The following is a 16797-nucleotide window of genomic DNA, read 5'->3' on the forward strand; positions in this document are numbered from 1 at the left end:
CTCCCCTGTTTCAGTCTTATCAGAATTATATTAGTGAAAAAAAAAAGTTTGAGATGACAAAATTTCCATTCTAGAATCCCACTAAATTTATCTTTCCTCATTTTCCTTCCATGCTTGCCATTTCACATCTCCATAGGAGTCTAGCTGATTTGATGCATTATATGAAAGAAATTTTAAAAATTCTTACTGCTAAGAGAAATTCGTTCGTCTCTCCAATCTGCATCTCCCCCATTTTTTTCCTTCTAACCTGTTTATTCTTATCTGTGATTTGGCTGAATCTCATAATCGGTTATATCACATATCCCTTTGTATGCATTTTGTGCTTATTTGTATACATGTTTCCCTGAATAAAATGTAGGTTCCTTAAGTATAGGAACTTTTACATTCTTGGCTTTCTCTTCCCAGCACCTAGCACAGTGCCTGGCATGCAAGAGATGATCTGATAAATCATAATTGAAAGAAGTATGCCCTTCAGATGCTGAGTTACCCTCCCTTCCCCACCCCGACAATTCTACATGTTTTCTCTTTTATCCTCACCTTACTTTTCCTACATACCTCACAACCAGGCTGGCAGATGCCTGAGGTCTACTCAGTTTAAGACACCAAATCAAACTATACTAACTTCAGCAGTGCAGTTCCTGTACCGGCCTCTAGACCAGTAAAGACCAGGGCCCTCCAAGGACATGCTTAACATCTTGAATCTGCTCTTCAGTCCCATCACCCAGCTCCTCTCAACAAAAAAAAATCACTTCATTATTGATAGGATCACCATCATTGAAGTTCTAAACCACAGCAGTTTAAAGCATTGTCATCACTATGGGGCTGTCAGGAAAGAATCATCAACATGTAGTATGTGGTGCTCAATTAAGACTGCGTTTGAGTGGCGGTCTGGCTTCCTTGGACAAATGTCAAGTTGTAAGGGAATTGCAGTAGAACCAGAAAAGAGTTGGTAGGAGCCCTCTTGGGAAAAAAGGGCCCACTCTCCTTCAGTTATAGCTGTTGAGTCCATCAATCCCTGTGTAGTGATGGCTGTCAGTGGGGATCCCTGCCCCTACCTGTCTTTCTCTGGAACACAAACACAAGAATTTAGGATTTGTGTGTTTAGGAATTAGCCTAAAATTGCGTTCATAAATATTTTCTCATTTATAATGCAGCTCTTCTGATGTAAACCTAAACTTAACCAAAGTGATAAGATTTTCTTTAAAAAGGAGGCAAGTCATTTCTTATCTGGAAGTCTAACGTGTTGAATTTTGTAGATTTATTAGAACACTGCCTCATGAGTAGTCGTGTGATGAGGTTTGGATTCAGTCAGAGGGCATAAGCACCTTCCTTGTGCCATTTTTCTCCTTTGCCTGCTTTTTTGAAAAATGTCCATAAATGGAAATCATAGAAAATGCTTTTTATACTTGCCTATGAAGGCAAGAAAGTTGTTTTGAGGTGCTTTTCCTATTATAATTTCAGCAGGATAAATTAGGTCTGGCAAGTGTCCCTGTTTTGACATTTAGTGACCTGATGGAAGGTTGATGGATTGTTGATGACGGTTGTCACTGCTCTCATGCCCTTACAAAGCAAAAAGCAGGGTATGTCGTCAGTAGAAGATGGGAATGTGATTTACTTAGTATGATACACCTGGAACTTCATACTAAAGCTATTATTTCCTGAAAACTGGCTCACTTCCTGGCTTTAATAAGTCTTGCTTATTAGAGGTTTGCTGGATTGAGAGAGAGTCAGGGTAAACTGGAGGATCCAGCCAACCCCCTGGGAGCTAAGCAAGGGCTCCCTAGGACTGCTGAGCTCACAGGGAGGCCTGCTGGGACTGCTGCATCTGTTATTTTCCTTAGCTATTTACTAAGAAGCATATTATCATTGCAAGGTTTTCTGTGGTTTTTCCATAATCATAAGTAAATGCAAAATTCAAAAGGCAACTGGTTCCAGCCAAATGATATACTCAAGAGACAGTGTGGTAAAGAGACTAGAACCCCAGGAGGGGAACAAGGAAGAGCCAGGCGTAGGTGCTTCAGACACTTACTAGTTATGTAACCATGGGAAGTCACATGGTAAGTACCTCCTCTGAGGCTCAATTTACTCATCTGTAAAGGACGGATAATAACTACTTCATAGGGTCATTGTGAGGGTCAGAGGAGATAGAATAACATACATCAAGTGTTTGCAAACCTTAAAGGGCTTTAACTTATACTCATTTCGTTTTTAAGTTTGAAGATTTCAGGACAAATTTATCTCTTATGTAATTGAGTCTTTTCTTTTTTTTTTTCTATAGACAAAAGGGCAAGATATTGTCCAAAGAAGTATACTGGGGCATATCCTCCCTGAAGCAATGGTATGCTATTTAGAAAATTATGAACCAGAAAAATTTTCTGAGATTTTTCTAGGAGAATTTGATACTCCAGAAGCTATCTGGAGCAGTGAGATGAGGTAATTCATCATTTAATCATTTGTTTTCTATTCATGTGTTTGGTTCATAAATTTATGACTGTGCTTGGTGCCTCCTTTAATTTTTTGCATATTAAAATGTTTATTTCCACTGATTTTATGATAAGAATCACCATAATAATTAGTAGAAACTCAGTCAGCAAGCTCTACTGAGTGCTACATATTATGTTTGGCAGGACCATAAACTTCTTTCTACTTAGACCCAATATAATTATTACTGCTAGGTGAATTTACTGGTAACGTAATGTAGCCTTTAGGCAGTCGCATCTCATATATCCTAAAGAAATAGACTGTGGGGGAATTTTTAGCTAGAGTATTAGAAAGTTATTAACTTGACTTCCTATGTAGAGGCCTATGGAAATTGTGCTTCTTTTCTGACATCCTTCATTGATACATAGACATAGGCACACAAATTATGGTACAGTTATCTCTTCCACATTGTGACTTTACCCATCACAGTTTCAATATATTGTGGGTCAGCCTAAGAAATTAAATGGGAATTTTTGAGAGTTTTGTGGAAGCCACAGACAACACACATAGGCCAGTAGATGACACAGAGCTTATGACCAAAAAAATTCAGATTTCTTCTCTAGTACGAAGAGAGTTCCAAAAAATTCTGTGTGGATTTTCCAGATTGTGGCGGTGCTGTGCTCCTAAACCCCCACAATGTGGAAGGGATAACTGTATTTATCTCTATTTAAGGGCATCTTGGGGGTTGACCCAGTTTAGTATGTTCCAAGTGTTAATTTGTGGGTTTTTGTAATCATGTCTTAGATTGATGGTGTGTTTAGTCTAATGATCTGTGTAGTTAATGGTAGTTGTCATATGTATTCATCTCTAAGGAAATAATCTTTTGAGATTTTTGAATAATTAATATAACTTATAGGCGCCTCATGATTGAGAAGATTGCTGCTCATCTTGCTGACTTCACTCCGCGCCTTCAGAGTAACACAAGAGCACTTTATCAGTATTGTCCTATTCCTGTTATCAACTATCCACAGTTAGAGAATGAACTCTTTTGTAATATTTATTACCTCAAACATCTTTGTGATACACTCCGATTTCCAGACTGGCCAATTAAAGATCCAGTAAGTCAATGAATGATCTTATGTCTCTTCGAATCATGACCTTTGGACAATCAGTTATATGAAAGTTTTTCCTCCTCCTTAAAAATTCAACACTGTTCAGTTGTTTTGTTATGTTAATATTGTTGTCTCAAGATCCACTTTAAATGAGTTTTTATATCCTTTGTTATCTTGACAATAACAATATCTACAAAATCAAAATACAGACATGATTTCATGCATAATACAGATAAACAGCCACTATAACAGTTGGGTGGGCCATTGGGTAGAGAATTGACCAGTTCTGGCCTTAAGGAGGCACTCTTACTGCATAGGCTGGCCAAGAGATGGCTCTTGAGTGCTGCTTAGACCAGAGGGTTCGAGTAAGCCAGGCTTCCAGGCCCGTGCTGACCTGTGTCTGCTATCCTGCAAGATTCGCATCTCTTGTCTTGGGCTACGCCCAGTCCTTGAGCTGTAGTTGTTATCGCCATATTTATGAGTGTGACCAACCTCAGTGTCATTGGACCCTGAACTACATTGCATGTATAGAGTCATCTGTATGACAGTCATCTGTATAATTATGTTTTTACAGGATTCTTTAGATATTCACACTGAGTGTTGATTTAGTCAAATATTTCAGATTTTGTTAAGTGTATATATTTGCATTTGGACACGAAAATAATAGCATATGGCATCTTACAAATGATTTTTTTTCCAAAAAAAATCAATTTGGACACTAAAATATTGCACTTAATTTAACATTAGTACAATGGTATTAAAGCAAGTAGAATTAATAGGAAGATCTTTGGCCTACATTTATTAAAACTGGAAAAATCTGCACCCTTTAAAGAATTCCTTACTTTTAAGAGCTTTAGCTATATGGTGCTATTTTTCCTTTTTGGAGGTGAAATCTAATGTTTCTTTGAACTGAAGGAATACAGTTCATAACATGTGGACTGTTGTCTCTCCCCTCTCTCCCTTCCTTTTACTGTTTGCTGGTAAATATATAATTTTAATGGTCAGTTATGATTCCCTAATTGAGCAAACTAGATGTATAAGTTCAATTTTTTATGAATGTGTTTTCGAAGTATACAATTTCATCCACATTTTAATAGCTTGAAAATGAAACATTTTATTTCCAAGGTGAAGCTTCTGAAAGATACCCTCGATGCCTGGAAGAAGGAAGTAGAAAAAAAACCACCTATAATGTCAATAGATGATGCTTATGAAGTGCTTAATCTCCCTAATGGACAGGGACAGTAAGTTAACAATATTATAGTCATTAATAGCTCACTTAGCACTAATTTTTTTGTTAGTAATTTCTGAAAAGTAAAACAATGTCAAAAAAAACCCCCCTCATTTATATCAAAACCAACAGATTATTTTTGTTTTAGTTAATGCACCTTTACCACCTAGAAATACCTCTACATCTGAAGTTGTTGATCTGGTTTACCCTTGAGATTTCTTATCACAAATGTTTGTTTATATAACCTTAATATTTCTTATTACCATTATGATTTATTTGAATTTTATCTTTATAGAGATGATTTTTATATTGAAGTTTGTAAATGTGAGATTTAGTAGCAACATGCCTGAGTTCCAGAAGAGTTTATGATAGATTAGTTAAGAATGTTAGTAGTGCATGTTATCTGGCCTTTCTTTTGGGGAACTCCTGTGTCTTCAGTTATGACCTATGTAAGTGACTCCCAAATTTCCATTTCTGACCTCTCCTTAGAGTTACATTTCTGCTAAATAGCTGTACCTGGATAACAGTAATTCAGATTTATATAAAGCTTTCAAGTTTGCCGAATGCTTTCCTGCTCATAACTCAGGCTGAGCATGCCCCAAATTTAACTAAACCACCCTTCTTTCCAAAGTGGCTTTCTTAACATTAATTTCTATTGATAGTAGCACTATCAGTACTGACACCATCTTTGACTCTTCCCTCCCCATTTGGCTGACTACCACCATCACTCAGTAAGTGTTCACCTTTTGAAGTTGATTCAGTCCATATTTACCACCCAGTCAAATTGTGGTCCGTTATCCACTGACTTCCCTGACACTCCCCTTTTTTACTCAGTGAGTTCATACCTGGCCCATAGTCTTTCACCCCTCTCCAACTCTGCCCTCATACTATGGGACTTTAGCATACATATTAATAGTCTTTCAAACACACTGACCTTCTAGTTTCTTAATCTGTGCTAACTGGGTCAATTTAGGATCCCCTAAAAATTTGTTTTACATAATCTCAACTGCACCGTCACTGGCAAAGCAGTTATTTTATACTTCCCTGATTAATCTACTGTCTTGTATTTTTTGTTTTTTTTTTTCAGTTGGGGTTAAGTGACTTGCCCAGGGTCACACGGCTAGTAAGTGTCAAGTGTCTGAAGCTGGATTAGAACTCAGGTCCTCCTGATTCTAGGGCTGGTGCTCTATCTACCGGGCCACCTAGCTGCCCCAGTCCACTGTCTTAACACAGTGACTAGGTTCCCTCTTCAATCCTCATGTAGCTGTCTCCTCCTCCCCTCAACCTTCTCACCTAAGACCCTTGCTTCATATTTCACTGAAAAACTTTAAGGCTATTTGTTGACAGCTCTCTCTTCTTTCTCCCCATTTCACATCCCCCGGATGACTGTTTGTTCCTTGGGCCCATCTCACATGAACAGATACCCTTCTACCTGCCTGGGTGATCCCACTGTGCCCCGTCTTCTCCAATACACTGCTTCTCTGTCATCCTTTCTGACTGAATTTTTAATCTCTCCCTGTCTATTGACCGTTTCTCTACTATCTATAGACATGCTCGTGTCTCCCTCATCCACGGAAGCCTTCACTTGATCCGTCTATCTATGCTTATTGTCATTGCATATCTCTTTTTTGTAGCTAAACTTCTTGAAAAGGCCATTTACTGTAGTTGCTTGCACTTCCTTTCCTCTCTTTTCTTAACTCTGAAATCTGGCCTTTGACCTAATCATTCAGCTAAACTTTTCTCTTCAAAGTTACTAAAGGTCTCTTAGTTACCAGATCAAATGGCCTTTCCTTAGTATTCATCCTTCTTGACATTTTTGCAGCCTTTGACACTGTTTAAGACCCTCTTCTCTAGGTTTCCATGACACTACTACGTCCTCGCAGTTCTACTTGTTTCATCACTTCTCAGTGTCCTTGACTGGATCTTTGTCCAGGTCACACCGGGTCTATGTCCTAGGCTCTCTTCTCTGTCCAGTATTTGGTGACCTCATAAGCTTCCATAGATTAAATTGTCTCTTGGCTAATGATTTTCAGATCTACTTATCCAGTCTTAACATTTCTCCTAACCTCCAGACTTAACATCTCCAACTACTTGTTTGACATTTGAAACTGGGATATCTGTAGATATCTTAAACTCAACATGTCCACAGCTGAACTCATTGTTTTAACCCCCAAACTGTGCCTTCTTCCTTTCTTATTACATCAGGGGTGCCACCATCCTCCCAGACTCACAACTTAAGTATACATCCCCTGTTCTTCTCTGACACGGCCACTACCCTAAAGCATGCCCTCATCATCTCATGCCTAGACTATTTCAATAGCTTTCTGGTTGGTCTCCTTAACTTAGGTTTTTGTGGTTCAGATCTGACCCACAGTCCTGTCTGACTTCTTCTTCCCTCCCAACCCCAATTCAGTAAAATCCAGTGGCTTCCTATCACTTCCTGTATTATGTATGATATGCTATTGGGCATTCAGAGCCCTTCATAACCTCTCCACACACCTCTCCCTCTACCTTCTTAGTCTTCTTATACCCACCCCCAACCCTTTCTCTTGCTATGCAGGTTCACCTTTGATCTGCTGAACCCTTTTCCTGTCTCAACTCTAGCTTTCAGAGGGAAGAAGAATAGTGAAAAAGGGCCATCCATCTGACTCGATGCCTTCTATCTCATGATGAGCTTGTCTCTAGCCCTTTCTCCAATCTCTTTTGGAAAGAGGGGCGCCCTTCACTTAACGATGCACGTTTTCATGCCTGGTCATTCCTTCACATCCCCATGGTTCTGAACTCCTATCATTCATTGTCCAAACCCCATTTCCCACTCCCATCACCCAATTCCTCTTGTCCAAGCCCTTTTATAGTCTAGTCCCCTCCTACCTTCCCATAGTAGTCTTCAGTCCAGTGACACTCACCTTCTGGCTTTCCACCAACAAGACCCTCCATCTCATAGCTCTGTGCATTTTCTCTAGCTTTCCTTCATGCCTGCAATGCTCTCCCTTTTCTGCTCTGCCTACTGACCTCCCAGCTACAAGAAGCCTTCCCTAACTGCTCTTCATTGTAGTGCCTCCTTCTGCTGTTTCCGATTTATCCTGTGTGTAGTTTGCTCTGTGTGTATTTGTTTGCATGTTGTCGCCCCTGTTAAATCATAAGGTCCTTAGGACTGTGTCTGAGTCCTCAGCCTTTAGCACAGTGTCTGGCACATGGTAGCCAGTTAGTAAATGTTGACTGATCGTTTGTTTGATTTTTCTTACCAAATAAAGTATAAATGTTGTCTGTGCCTACTTTTCTAGCTTTTTCATGCAGTTTCTTTAAACATATTTTCTGCTTCAGCCAAGCCAGAACTGTTTTTTGTTCTTTTGCTCCTTTTCTTGCCCATGACCCCACTGGGTCTGATCCTTGGAATAGACCCTTCTCTTCCCTCTTCCCCTGCTGCATGTTGCACCTTTTATTTCAGGCTCAGATCAGGAGGGAAAGCCTTGTGGCCAAAGGCAATTTCTCCGTTCATCAGATTGTTCACAAACCTTTTCTCTTTTGCATTTATCCCATTCTTGCAAACTATCTGATGGTAAACAGGTCATATCCCCTGTTAGACAAGCTCCTTCCTCCAGATCCCTAGGGCGTTGTACCCAGGCACTTAGCATAGTTACTTGTGTAATAATGTTCTATAACTTCAAAACGGAGGTGTTTTATTTTTGTAATTTAATAACAAGTAAATTGTACTTTTTTATCTTATTAATACAAAGTATACTGTATCTTAGAGTTAAGGCATTGTTTTTAAATTCCCCACTCCACCTTTTTAAATATTTTTACTCTCTTCTGTTCTTTGAACTGCAGTGTGTATGTGTGTGTGAGAGAGAGAGATTTAGAGTGGTAGGAAAGGCTAACTAGAAATTCATTGCTCAAGTGTTCAAGTTTTGGAGCTCGTGTAGCTTGTTATTTTTAGTGAAGCTGGTAATCTCCATTTAGCCACATCAATTATATTGTCAGTCTTTGACAAATGAATGAAACAGCATTTGTGAAGTACTTACTAGAGGAGCAGTGTTGTGTGCTGAAGATACTAGCCGTCCAAGACGAAAAGTTTTGAAATCCGAATGACTGAGTTTGTAGCCTTGTAGAAATGGTAACAACAAGAAACATTTCCACCAAATATCCTTTGCCAGAAGGGTTGGTGACTTTCTGTATTCTTGTATGTTGATACATTTGTAAAACACCATTTTACAGGCATGAAGAGAGCAAGATCAGGAAAGCCTACTTCAGACTGGCCCAGAAATATCACCCTGACAAGAATCCTGAAGGGAGGGTAGGTACTCTTGAAGCAAATCTGGGGCTTTCCAGATTCAGTCATTCATCACTTGTTCTATCTTCAGCAAACATGTAGATGAAATTGTAATTTTGTAGCTTATACACATGAATCTTATTCCCCATCTTCATGTGCAACTGCTAGGAGCCACAATGGGGCGCCACAGTGCACAGAGCTTAGGACCTGGAGTCAGGAAGAAATAAGTTCAAATGTGACCTCAGACTCTGATTGGCTGTGTGACCCCAGCCACGTCACTTGAACACCCTGTCCGCTTCATTTTCCCATCTGTAAAATGGGAGTGATAATAGCACCTACTTCCCAGGGTTGTTGTGAGTATAGCATAAGATAATAAGTCTAAAGCACTTAGTGCAGTGCTTGGCACATATTAGGTGCTTAAGAAATGCTTATTGCATCTATCCATCATTTAAGACTAGTAATCTGTACACTCTCTTTCTATCAGTGTCAGCCTGCAGTTACATTAATAAGGACTCAATTTAATAATGGATCAGTAGAAAGGGATCTTTCAGACAAAATCAGGGCCACCTGGAGATTACTTCTAAATGTTTTTATAAAACATATATGAGAGCAGCCTGCTTTAAAAAAAAAAAGTAGAACCAAAGTGTTGCTTCGTTGATCCACTCGTGACCCGTTCATCTGGCCCCTCCTCCATCAAACTTCAGTCATTTGATAAGTCCTGTGGATTCTCATCCTGTAAACTTTCATATTTCTTTCCATATTGCTATCACCCTAGTCCAGATCTTTAATGAAAACAATTTGAAAAATTTAATTTTTTTTAAAATTTATATCTTAGGTGTTTACATCACATTCATTTCTGCACATATTCCCCCACATACCTTTACCTTTTAATTGTAATACAGTGCTGGTGGCACTTTGTTTCTGAGCAGCAATTATAAACATGTATATGACACATATCTAGTGCCACATAGACACATCTCAATGGGTGGGTGGGCAATGTGTATGGAATTAGATATTTTCTGTCCTTTTTTGGACATCCCTGTGAATTGGTATAGGAACTCCTGATGAGGAAACACTCTCCACCAATACAGATTAACTCCTGCCCTACAGTTTACAGTCTGATAGTTTCCTAGCCAGTGGGAGCTCAAGTGACTTGTGCCTGTGGCTCTCTGCCTTGCAGGCCGCTTTCCTACTGGCTGTGCTATGCTGCTTTTCTGTGTATATATATGTCATAAACATAAAAATCTTTTTTACTTGAGAACCCTACACTTATTTGTGTCATAACTATAATTGTATTATACTTGAAAAACCTTAAAAAGAACACATTTCTTCTTTTGGGGGGGGCAGTTGGGGTTAAGTGACTTGCCCAGGGTCACACAGCTAGTAAGTGTCAAGTGTCTAATCTGAGCTCAGATTTGAACTCAGGTCCTCCTGACTTCAGGGCCAGTGCTCTATCCACTGTACCACCTAGCTGCCCCAAAACAACACCTTTCTACAAAGTCTTTGTGATAACAGTACAGAATAATTGCAGAAGAGTTAAGTAGAGTTAAAAGACCTCTTTATTATACTATCTTGCCAGCATTCATAGGAAGCTAGGTGGTGCAGTACATATGGTGCTGGGCCTGGAGTCAGGAAGACTCATCTTCCTGAGTTCAAATCTAGCCTCAGACACTTACTAGATGTGTGACCCTAGGCAAATCACTTAACCCTGTTTACCTCAGTTTCCTCATCTGTAAAAATGAGCTGGAGAAGGAAACGGCAAACCATTCCAGTATCTTTGCCAAGAAAACCCCAAATTGGGTCACAAAGAGTCAGACTCGACTGAAAAAGGAATGAATAACAACAAAAAAACCCAGCATTCATAGAAAATGACAACTTTTTTTTGGTTGTGGAATGTTGTGTGTTTATTTTAGTAGCTTCCTATAACAAATGAGGTGAAGATGACGTTAGTTGGTCATTTTTTCATAGAGTATTTTGTTTAACTTTGACTCTCGTTTTCCCACCATTGTGAAACAAGCGTGCTGTTTGTCTTTGTTTCCTTACAGGATATGTTTGAAAAAGTAAATAAAGCATATGAATTCTTGTGCACAAAATCATCCAGAGTAATTGATGGCCCAGATCCAGAAAATATAATTTTGATTCTCAAAGCACAGAGCATCTTGTTCAATCGGCATAAGGAGGGTGAGCGTGTCGAGTCTATTTCTCCTGTGCCCAAATTAAGTTTTCTTCTGAGTTTTCTTCCTTGACTTAGCTGTGTTATCACCAAAGAGACAGTACAGCCTAATGGAATGAGTCCTGAGCTGGGAAGTCAGGACACTGATATTTAAATCCCTTCTAAAACATTTAGGAAGTGTAATTTTGGGCAAATCACTGAATTCTCAGAGCTATGATTTCTTTATCTCTAAAATAAGGATAATGCTTTCCCCACCTATCATAAGGGGAGTCTTGATAGGAGCACTTTGCAGACCTTAAAGAGCTACATAAATTTGAGTTGTTATTATTAATTGAAATTTTCTAAGGTATAGAAAGGTCATTTTTGGAAGGAGGGTGGGCAGAGCTTTAGCAGGATAGTTATTGAGAGAATGATTAAAGTTTGAAAATTCTTAAAGGTTAGCTAGAGTGTACAAATTCTAAAAGACTTGGGAACGTTAGATGTAAGTATAAGGTGGGACATGCTTCTTGATGTTTGAAAGAGGGTGTAAAGTCTAAGGGTAGTTGAACATTTTATATGCAGAAGGTAATAAATGTTTAGACATCTGAAGACAGATTTTTTTAAATTAAAATGCTCATTTCAACATGGCTTATTTTTATATCACTGTGATGTAGTCCATCATTATTAATTATAAAATTACTTTTATAGGAATAGTTACCTTTTGTAAGAATTTGTTTAGAAACTACTTTCACCTTAGTGATTTTTGATAAGTTAATATCGTTAGGCTAACCTGGGTTGGTGTGTAAGCTCGGACTTCAAAATAGGAGAAGGAAAACTTGGGAAACTCAGTGATTATACTTATAAAGCATCCTCTGTCATTCATGCACCCAACTTGCTGGGTTTATTTTTACTTTGTTTTCAGAAATGAGTTTTGCTGGCAGGCAGATTCAAATAGTTGGCCTGTTGGAAAGACTGTAAGAACTAGCAGGATTAATCTAGCCCCCCCAAGTTTGAGAGAAAATTTGAGTGTTGGTCTTTTTGTTGGAGGGTGGGCACCTGGATTAAATTTAACCAAGTATAGCGTGTTTTGCTTGTGGGTAATGCGGAACAAGTTAAGGTAGCCGATAGGAGAGTTATTAGTAACTGGTCCTAAGGAGTGGGGGTAGCTTAGAGCAGAGTTCTGATCTTTTGTGTTCCATGGATCCTTTGGCACTGTCTGATAAAACCAATGGACGTCATATTTTTATGCATAAGATAAAATGCATAGGATTTCAAAGGAGACCAATTTATTGAAATAACTGGTATCCACCAGATTTTAAAAAACATACAAGTCTACAGACCTTAGGTTAAAGAACCCCTGGATGATATGGAGGTCTCTAGCGTGTTATCTCTGTGATCTGTTTTTGGCTCTTGGGTATTCTGTGTTTTTGTCAGTAGTTTTGCTGAAGGCACATGGATTCTTTCTTCTCTACCCATTTGCCAGTGAAACAGAGCTTGGAGGGACAACTAGTGAGTGCACAGGATGAAGGATGAGATAAAGAAGCTTTTCAAGGACAAGTCAGTGAGTTCGACTGAAGGGGATAACGTTTGATAATTGAGCATAAAATTTTACTCTTGGGTCCAAGAAATTAGCTTTCCAGACACAGCAGGGGTAGAAAGGTGAGGGGGATGATTGAACTGCAAGCTTCGAACAAGTTAGCTGTTAGGTTATGGCTGCCAGAAGCCCTGCTATGGTGGGAGGCTTCATTTCTTGGTACACAATAGCAGAAGAGGGAGAGGGATAATGCAGCTGGGTTTTTTGCCCTGATCAAACCATATCTGGGAATATGGTGTTCAGTTCTAGGACAGAAACAGGAGCAAATGAGTGGGGTTTGCAGAGAAGCATATTTAAGTTAACTTTAAGGGAAAAAATGTCTTTAAACTTCCTGACAATCCAAAGTAGAAGGGTCGTACTGGGAAAGACTATCCTCTCTCCCTCTCACTGGAGGACTTCAAGCAAAGTCTGCAAATCTCTTGGTGTTGGTGGAGTGGATTGTTTCTCTGGATACTGGTTGGACTAGGTTGCTTCTAAAATCTTTTTTCAACTCTTCATTCTGTCATTTTGTGATTCTGTGACTAAATAGAACAAAATTAATAACTTGGATATTGGGACAAGGCTCTTTTCTCATAGTATGCCTAAATTGAAGTTTTAGGTTGTAGTAGAACATCCTGGGATTACGATAAACAATTATTTTGTATCTAATTGGCTGGCCACATTTAGAGAACTAGTGAGATTTAGCCCATGCAAACAGTGAGCTTCACTAGAGTTGTCTATGCATTTATGGTAGATAAATAACATTGTATTCTGGTGTGTTTGCATCCTGTTTGTATTCTTATTTAATGTAGAAATTTTGTGTCTAGCACTTTAAAATTATATTTTGCTAGTTTTATTAAAATAAAAATTAAGGATAAACAAAACAGTGTACTGGTTTGCTCTGACCTTGCCAAAAATAAACACCAAAAAACAAAAAAGAATGCAATAATATCCATGTGTGCATAAATAGAAATATGTATGGGTTGAAGAGGTAACAGTTTGATAAACTCACAAGATTGAAACTGCTAGACTCTAAATTCTACTAGAAAACCAGATCATTTTTCTAGTATAGGTACCTTTGCATTGACTGATCGATGAAATAAACTGTAAAATCAGTGTGGAAAAAAGGAAAGCCAAACAGATTTTACTTTAAAATAAAATTGGGAGATGTTTAAAGAACTGTTCTTTTAGACATCTATAAATATTCATGGATGCCAGATCATCTTAAAGCCCCAGTCAAAATCTCTTTTTGACTTTTGGTTATTTCAGATTTGCAGCCTTACAAGTATGCAGGGTATCCCATGTTGATTCGGACTATCACGATGGAAACTTCAGATGATCTCCTTTTCTCCAAAGAATCACCGCTGTTACCTGCCGCCACAGAGCTGGCTTTCCACACTGTCAATTGTTCTGCACTCAATGCAGAAGAACTAAGAAGAGAGAATGGAATAGAGGTAGTGACTTTGTGCTTATCTCTAAAACAGATCCCTACTGTGCATTTGTTTTTCTACAAAAAAGTCATGAAATATAAATGCTATAGGCCCATTAATTTTTAATTTATTTTTCTTTGTACTTGCCCCTGGGTTCTGGATATAATGCCACTCAACTTTAATGCTTTGCAATACAGAGTTGGAGCAGCTGGGAACTATAATTGGTGAATCTGGTTCTTTTGTTTTTAATCCTGTAAATAAATTGTTAAAGTTGCTCAAAAGAAACTATTCAAAGTCTTTTGATGAAATTTCTTTAGCAGCAGCCGGTCAGTCATTTGATTTCAGTTTGAAGAAGTTTTAAAAGCTAATTAAGTATCAGAGAACTGGTTTGCATTGGATCTCATAAGTCATCTATGTGGCTTATTTAGGATCTTTGAGAAATATATATATATATATGGATTTTTGGTGAGAGGAAATTCAGCTAGTAATTATCATCCAGAAAAAAATCATTATCTAGCTTAAATAATTGCAGTGAAAAGCATATCATGATTTAAATTCCCTTTTTGGCTAATTAATCTTTACGGATTATGGTCTTACAAAATTTTTTTTCCTTCTTTTTGCCTCTTTCCTTGAATAGGAAATGCTAAATGGTTCAATAAGGAGGGGAAAGCTAGTTTGCTGTTGACATAGGAAACCAAAATATGAGCTAATGGATTTTAGCATGAAAAGTTGTTTTATACAGTTTTGTTTGGAAAACTTTGGGCTCCCAGCCTGGATCAGATTTTTAACTGTTAATTCATTTCTTGATAGGTGTTACAAGAAGCATTCAGTCGTTGTGTGGCAGTCTTGAATCGTTCTAGTAAGCCAACTGATATGTCTGTGCAGGTAGGCTAAAAGACACTTATTCCAGGCTATTCATTATTCATTCATGTGGATTAGGTGAAAGAGCCTAGTTTAGAAGTTAGAAGACCTGAGCTCTAAGCCCAGTTCCTCAGCTACAAAATGTGGATGATGCTTGTATTCAAAGGGTAGTGTGAGGAAAGCACCTTAAGGTTTATAAAGTACAAAAATGAATTCAGGTCATGGCAAGGGAAGAATGCATGTGCTCATTAATAAGTAATTAACATTGTATAGCACTTACATGATTTATTACAACATCTTGAAGAATGATGTATTTTAGTACTATCTTTTTAGCTGAATGCTGTGTATGGGGTAGATTGCAGTTAAATAGTCAAATCAAAATTCATTCCTTAGTCCATCCTTTCCTCCCCAGGATAAAAAGAACAGAAGGATGAAAGTTTATCAGATGTATACAGGTGATATCAGTTGACACGACTTTGTACGAATAAAATTAAAACATTTATAAATGAACACTAATAAAATACGACCATGAAACTTTTAAGATGTTTGCTGCATTGATAGCCTGAGCTAAGTATTCCAATTAAAAAAAACAAATGTGTGGGACCGGCAGCCTAATAAGGGTTTTCTACGTACTAGGTACTATGCATACTTCAAAGCATTAACTAGTATTCTGGAATAATTTTTCTATCTCTTTTTTTCTTTAAATGACTATATACAGGACCAGATCTTTTCTTGTGTTTCTGCTTTCAGGTATGTGGGCATGTATGCAAATGTTACAGTGTGGCAGCTCAGTTTGAAGAGTGCCGAGAAAAGATCACTGAGATGCCTGGCATCATCAAGGATCTCTGTCGAGTATTGTATTACGGCAAGGTGAGCTTGTCTTAATACACTTCTTAATTACTTAATTACTTTGGAGTATGTCTAACCCCAGTGTTGGAGTAGGTAGTTCCACAAGTTTTTGGTTGTTTGGTGGTGGTTGTTGTTGTTTTAATAAGTAGGCATTTTTTTCGTAGAACCGTAGAAATGATCGCTAGCCCACAAAAGTATATACAATCCCTAGAGTTACTCAGGTCGTGCAAGTGGTAATCCTTAACCTCCCAAGGCCTAAGAAAAGCGATTATAATAGATAGAAACTGGCAGATTCATCAGGAGTGTGTCTGAGACTGGAATATTCTAAGCAGCAAGGAAGTATTGGTCCATAGGTTCATTGATAGGTACAAGATGTTTGTTAGTTGACTATTTTTGTCAGGTTCTGCTTATGCCTAAGATATATTGCCTTTGATATATTGCAAGTTGATAAGAAAGTAAATGGGAATTTTTTAGAAATTTTGCGAAAGCCACGGATAACACATGAAGGCCAGCAGAAAACACAGAAAATGTTTAGAAACTCAGAAATATATAAAATGTATGTATAGTATCTTTACTTAACATTGACCTACATGTAACCTATGACCAAATAATGCAAATTTTAGAATAAGGTACTGTAAACACCTCATAAAAGAAAAAATACAGACATCTTCTCTGGACAAGTCATTTAACCCCAATTGCCTCACCAAAAAGCAAAGGGAGAGAGAGAGAGAGAGAGAGAAAGTAATGGAGACAAATGAAGTAACATTAAAAATGTTTACAAGTTTCTGTGATAAAGGCCTCATTTCTCAAATATATGCCGAGTATGGAACTGAGTCAAATTTATAAAATAAAAGCCATTCCCCAGTTGATAAATGGTCAAAGGATATAAACAGCCAGTTTT

The 16797-nt window shown here is 38.1% G+C and overlaps 1 protein-coding gene across 4 annotated transcripts in view; it reads left to right on the forward strand.

Moving 5' to 3' along the window:
- The window catches only part of DNAJC13 (DnaJ heat shock protein family (Hsp40) member C13), a 122942-nt gene that overhangs the window by 68595 nt on the left and 37550 nt on the right, over positions 1-16797 (forward strand). For all 4 annotated transcript variants that reach the window (XM_020987276.2, XM_020987277.2, XM_078151571.1 and 1 more), the window contains 8 exons: positions 2279-2433; positions 3338-3539; positions 4659-4774; positions 8977-9055; positions 11077-11212; positions 14026-14210; positions 14997-15071; positions 15798-15917. In XM_020987276.2, the coding sequence (XP_020842935.1) occupies positions 2279-2433; positions 3338-3539; positions 4659-4774; positions 8977-9055; positions 11077-11212; positions 14026-14210; positions 14997-15071; positions 15798-15917 (1068 nt within the window). The remainder of the gene's footprint in view (positions 1-2278; positions 2434-3337; positions 3540-4658; positions 4775-8976; positions 9056-11076; positions 11213-14025; positions 14211-14996; positions 15072-15797; positions 15918-16797) is intronic.

The sequence above is a fragment of the Phascolarctos cinereus genome, unplaced genomic scaffold (genome assembly GCF_003287225.1).
Source record: "Phascolarctos cinereus isolate Bilbo 61053 unplaced genomic scaffold, phaCin_HiC Scaffold_1;HRSCAF=81, whole genome shotgun sequence".
NCBI classification, from domain to species: Eukaryota; Metazoa; Chordata; class Mammalia; order Diprotodontia; family Phascolarctidae; genus Phascolarctos; species Phascolarctos cinereus.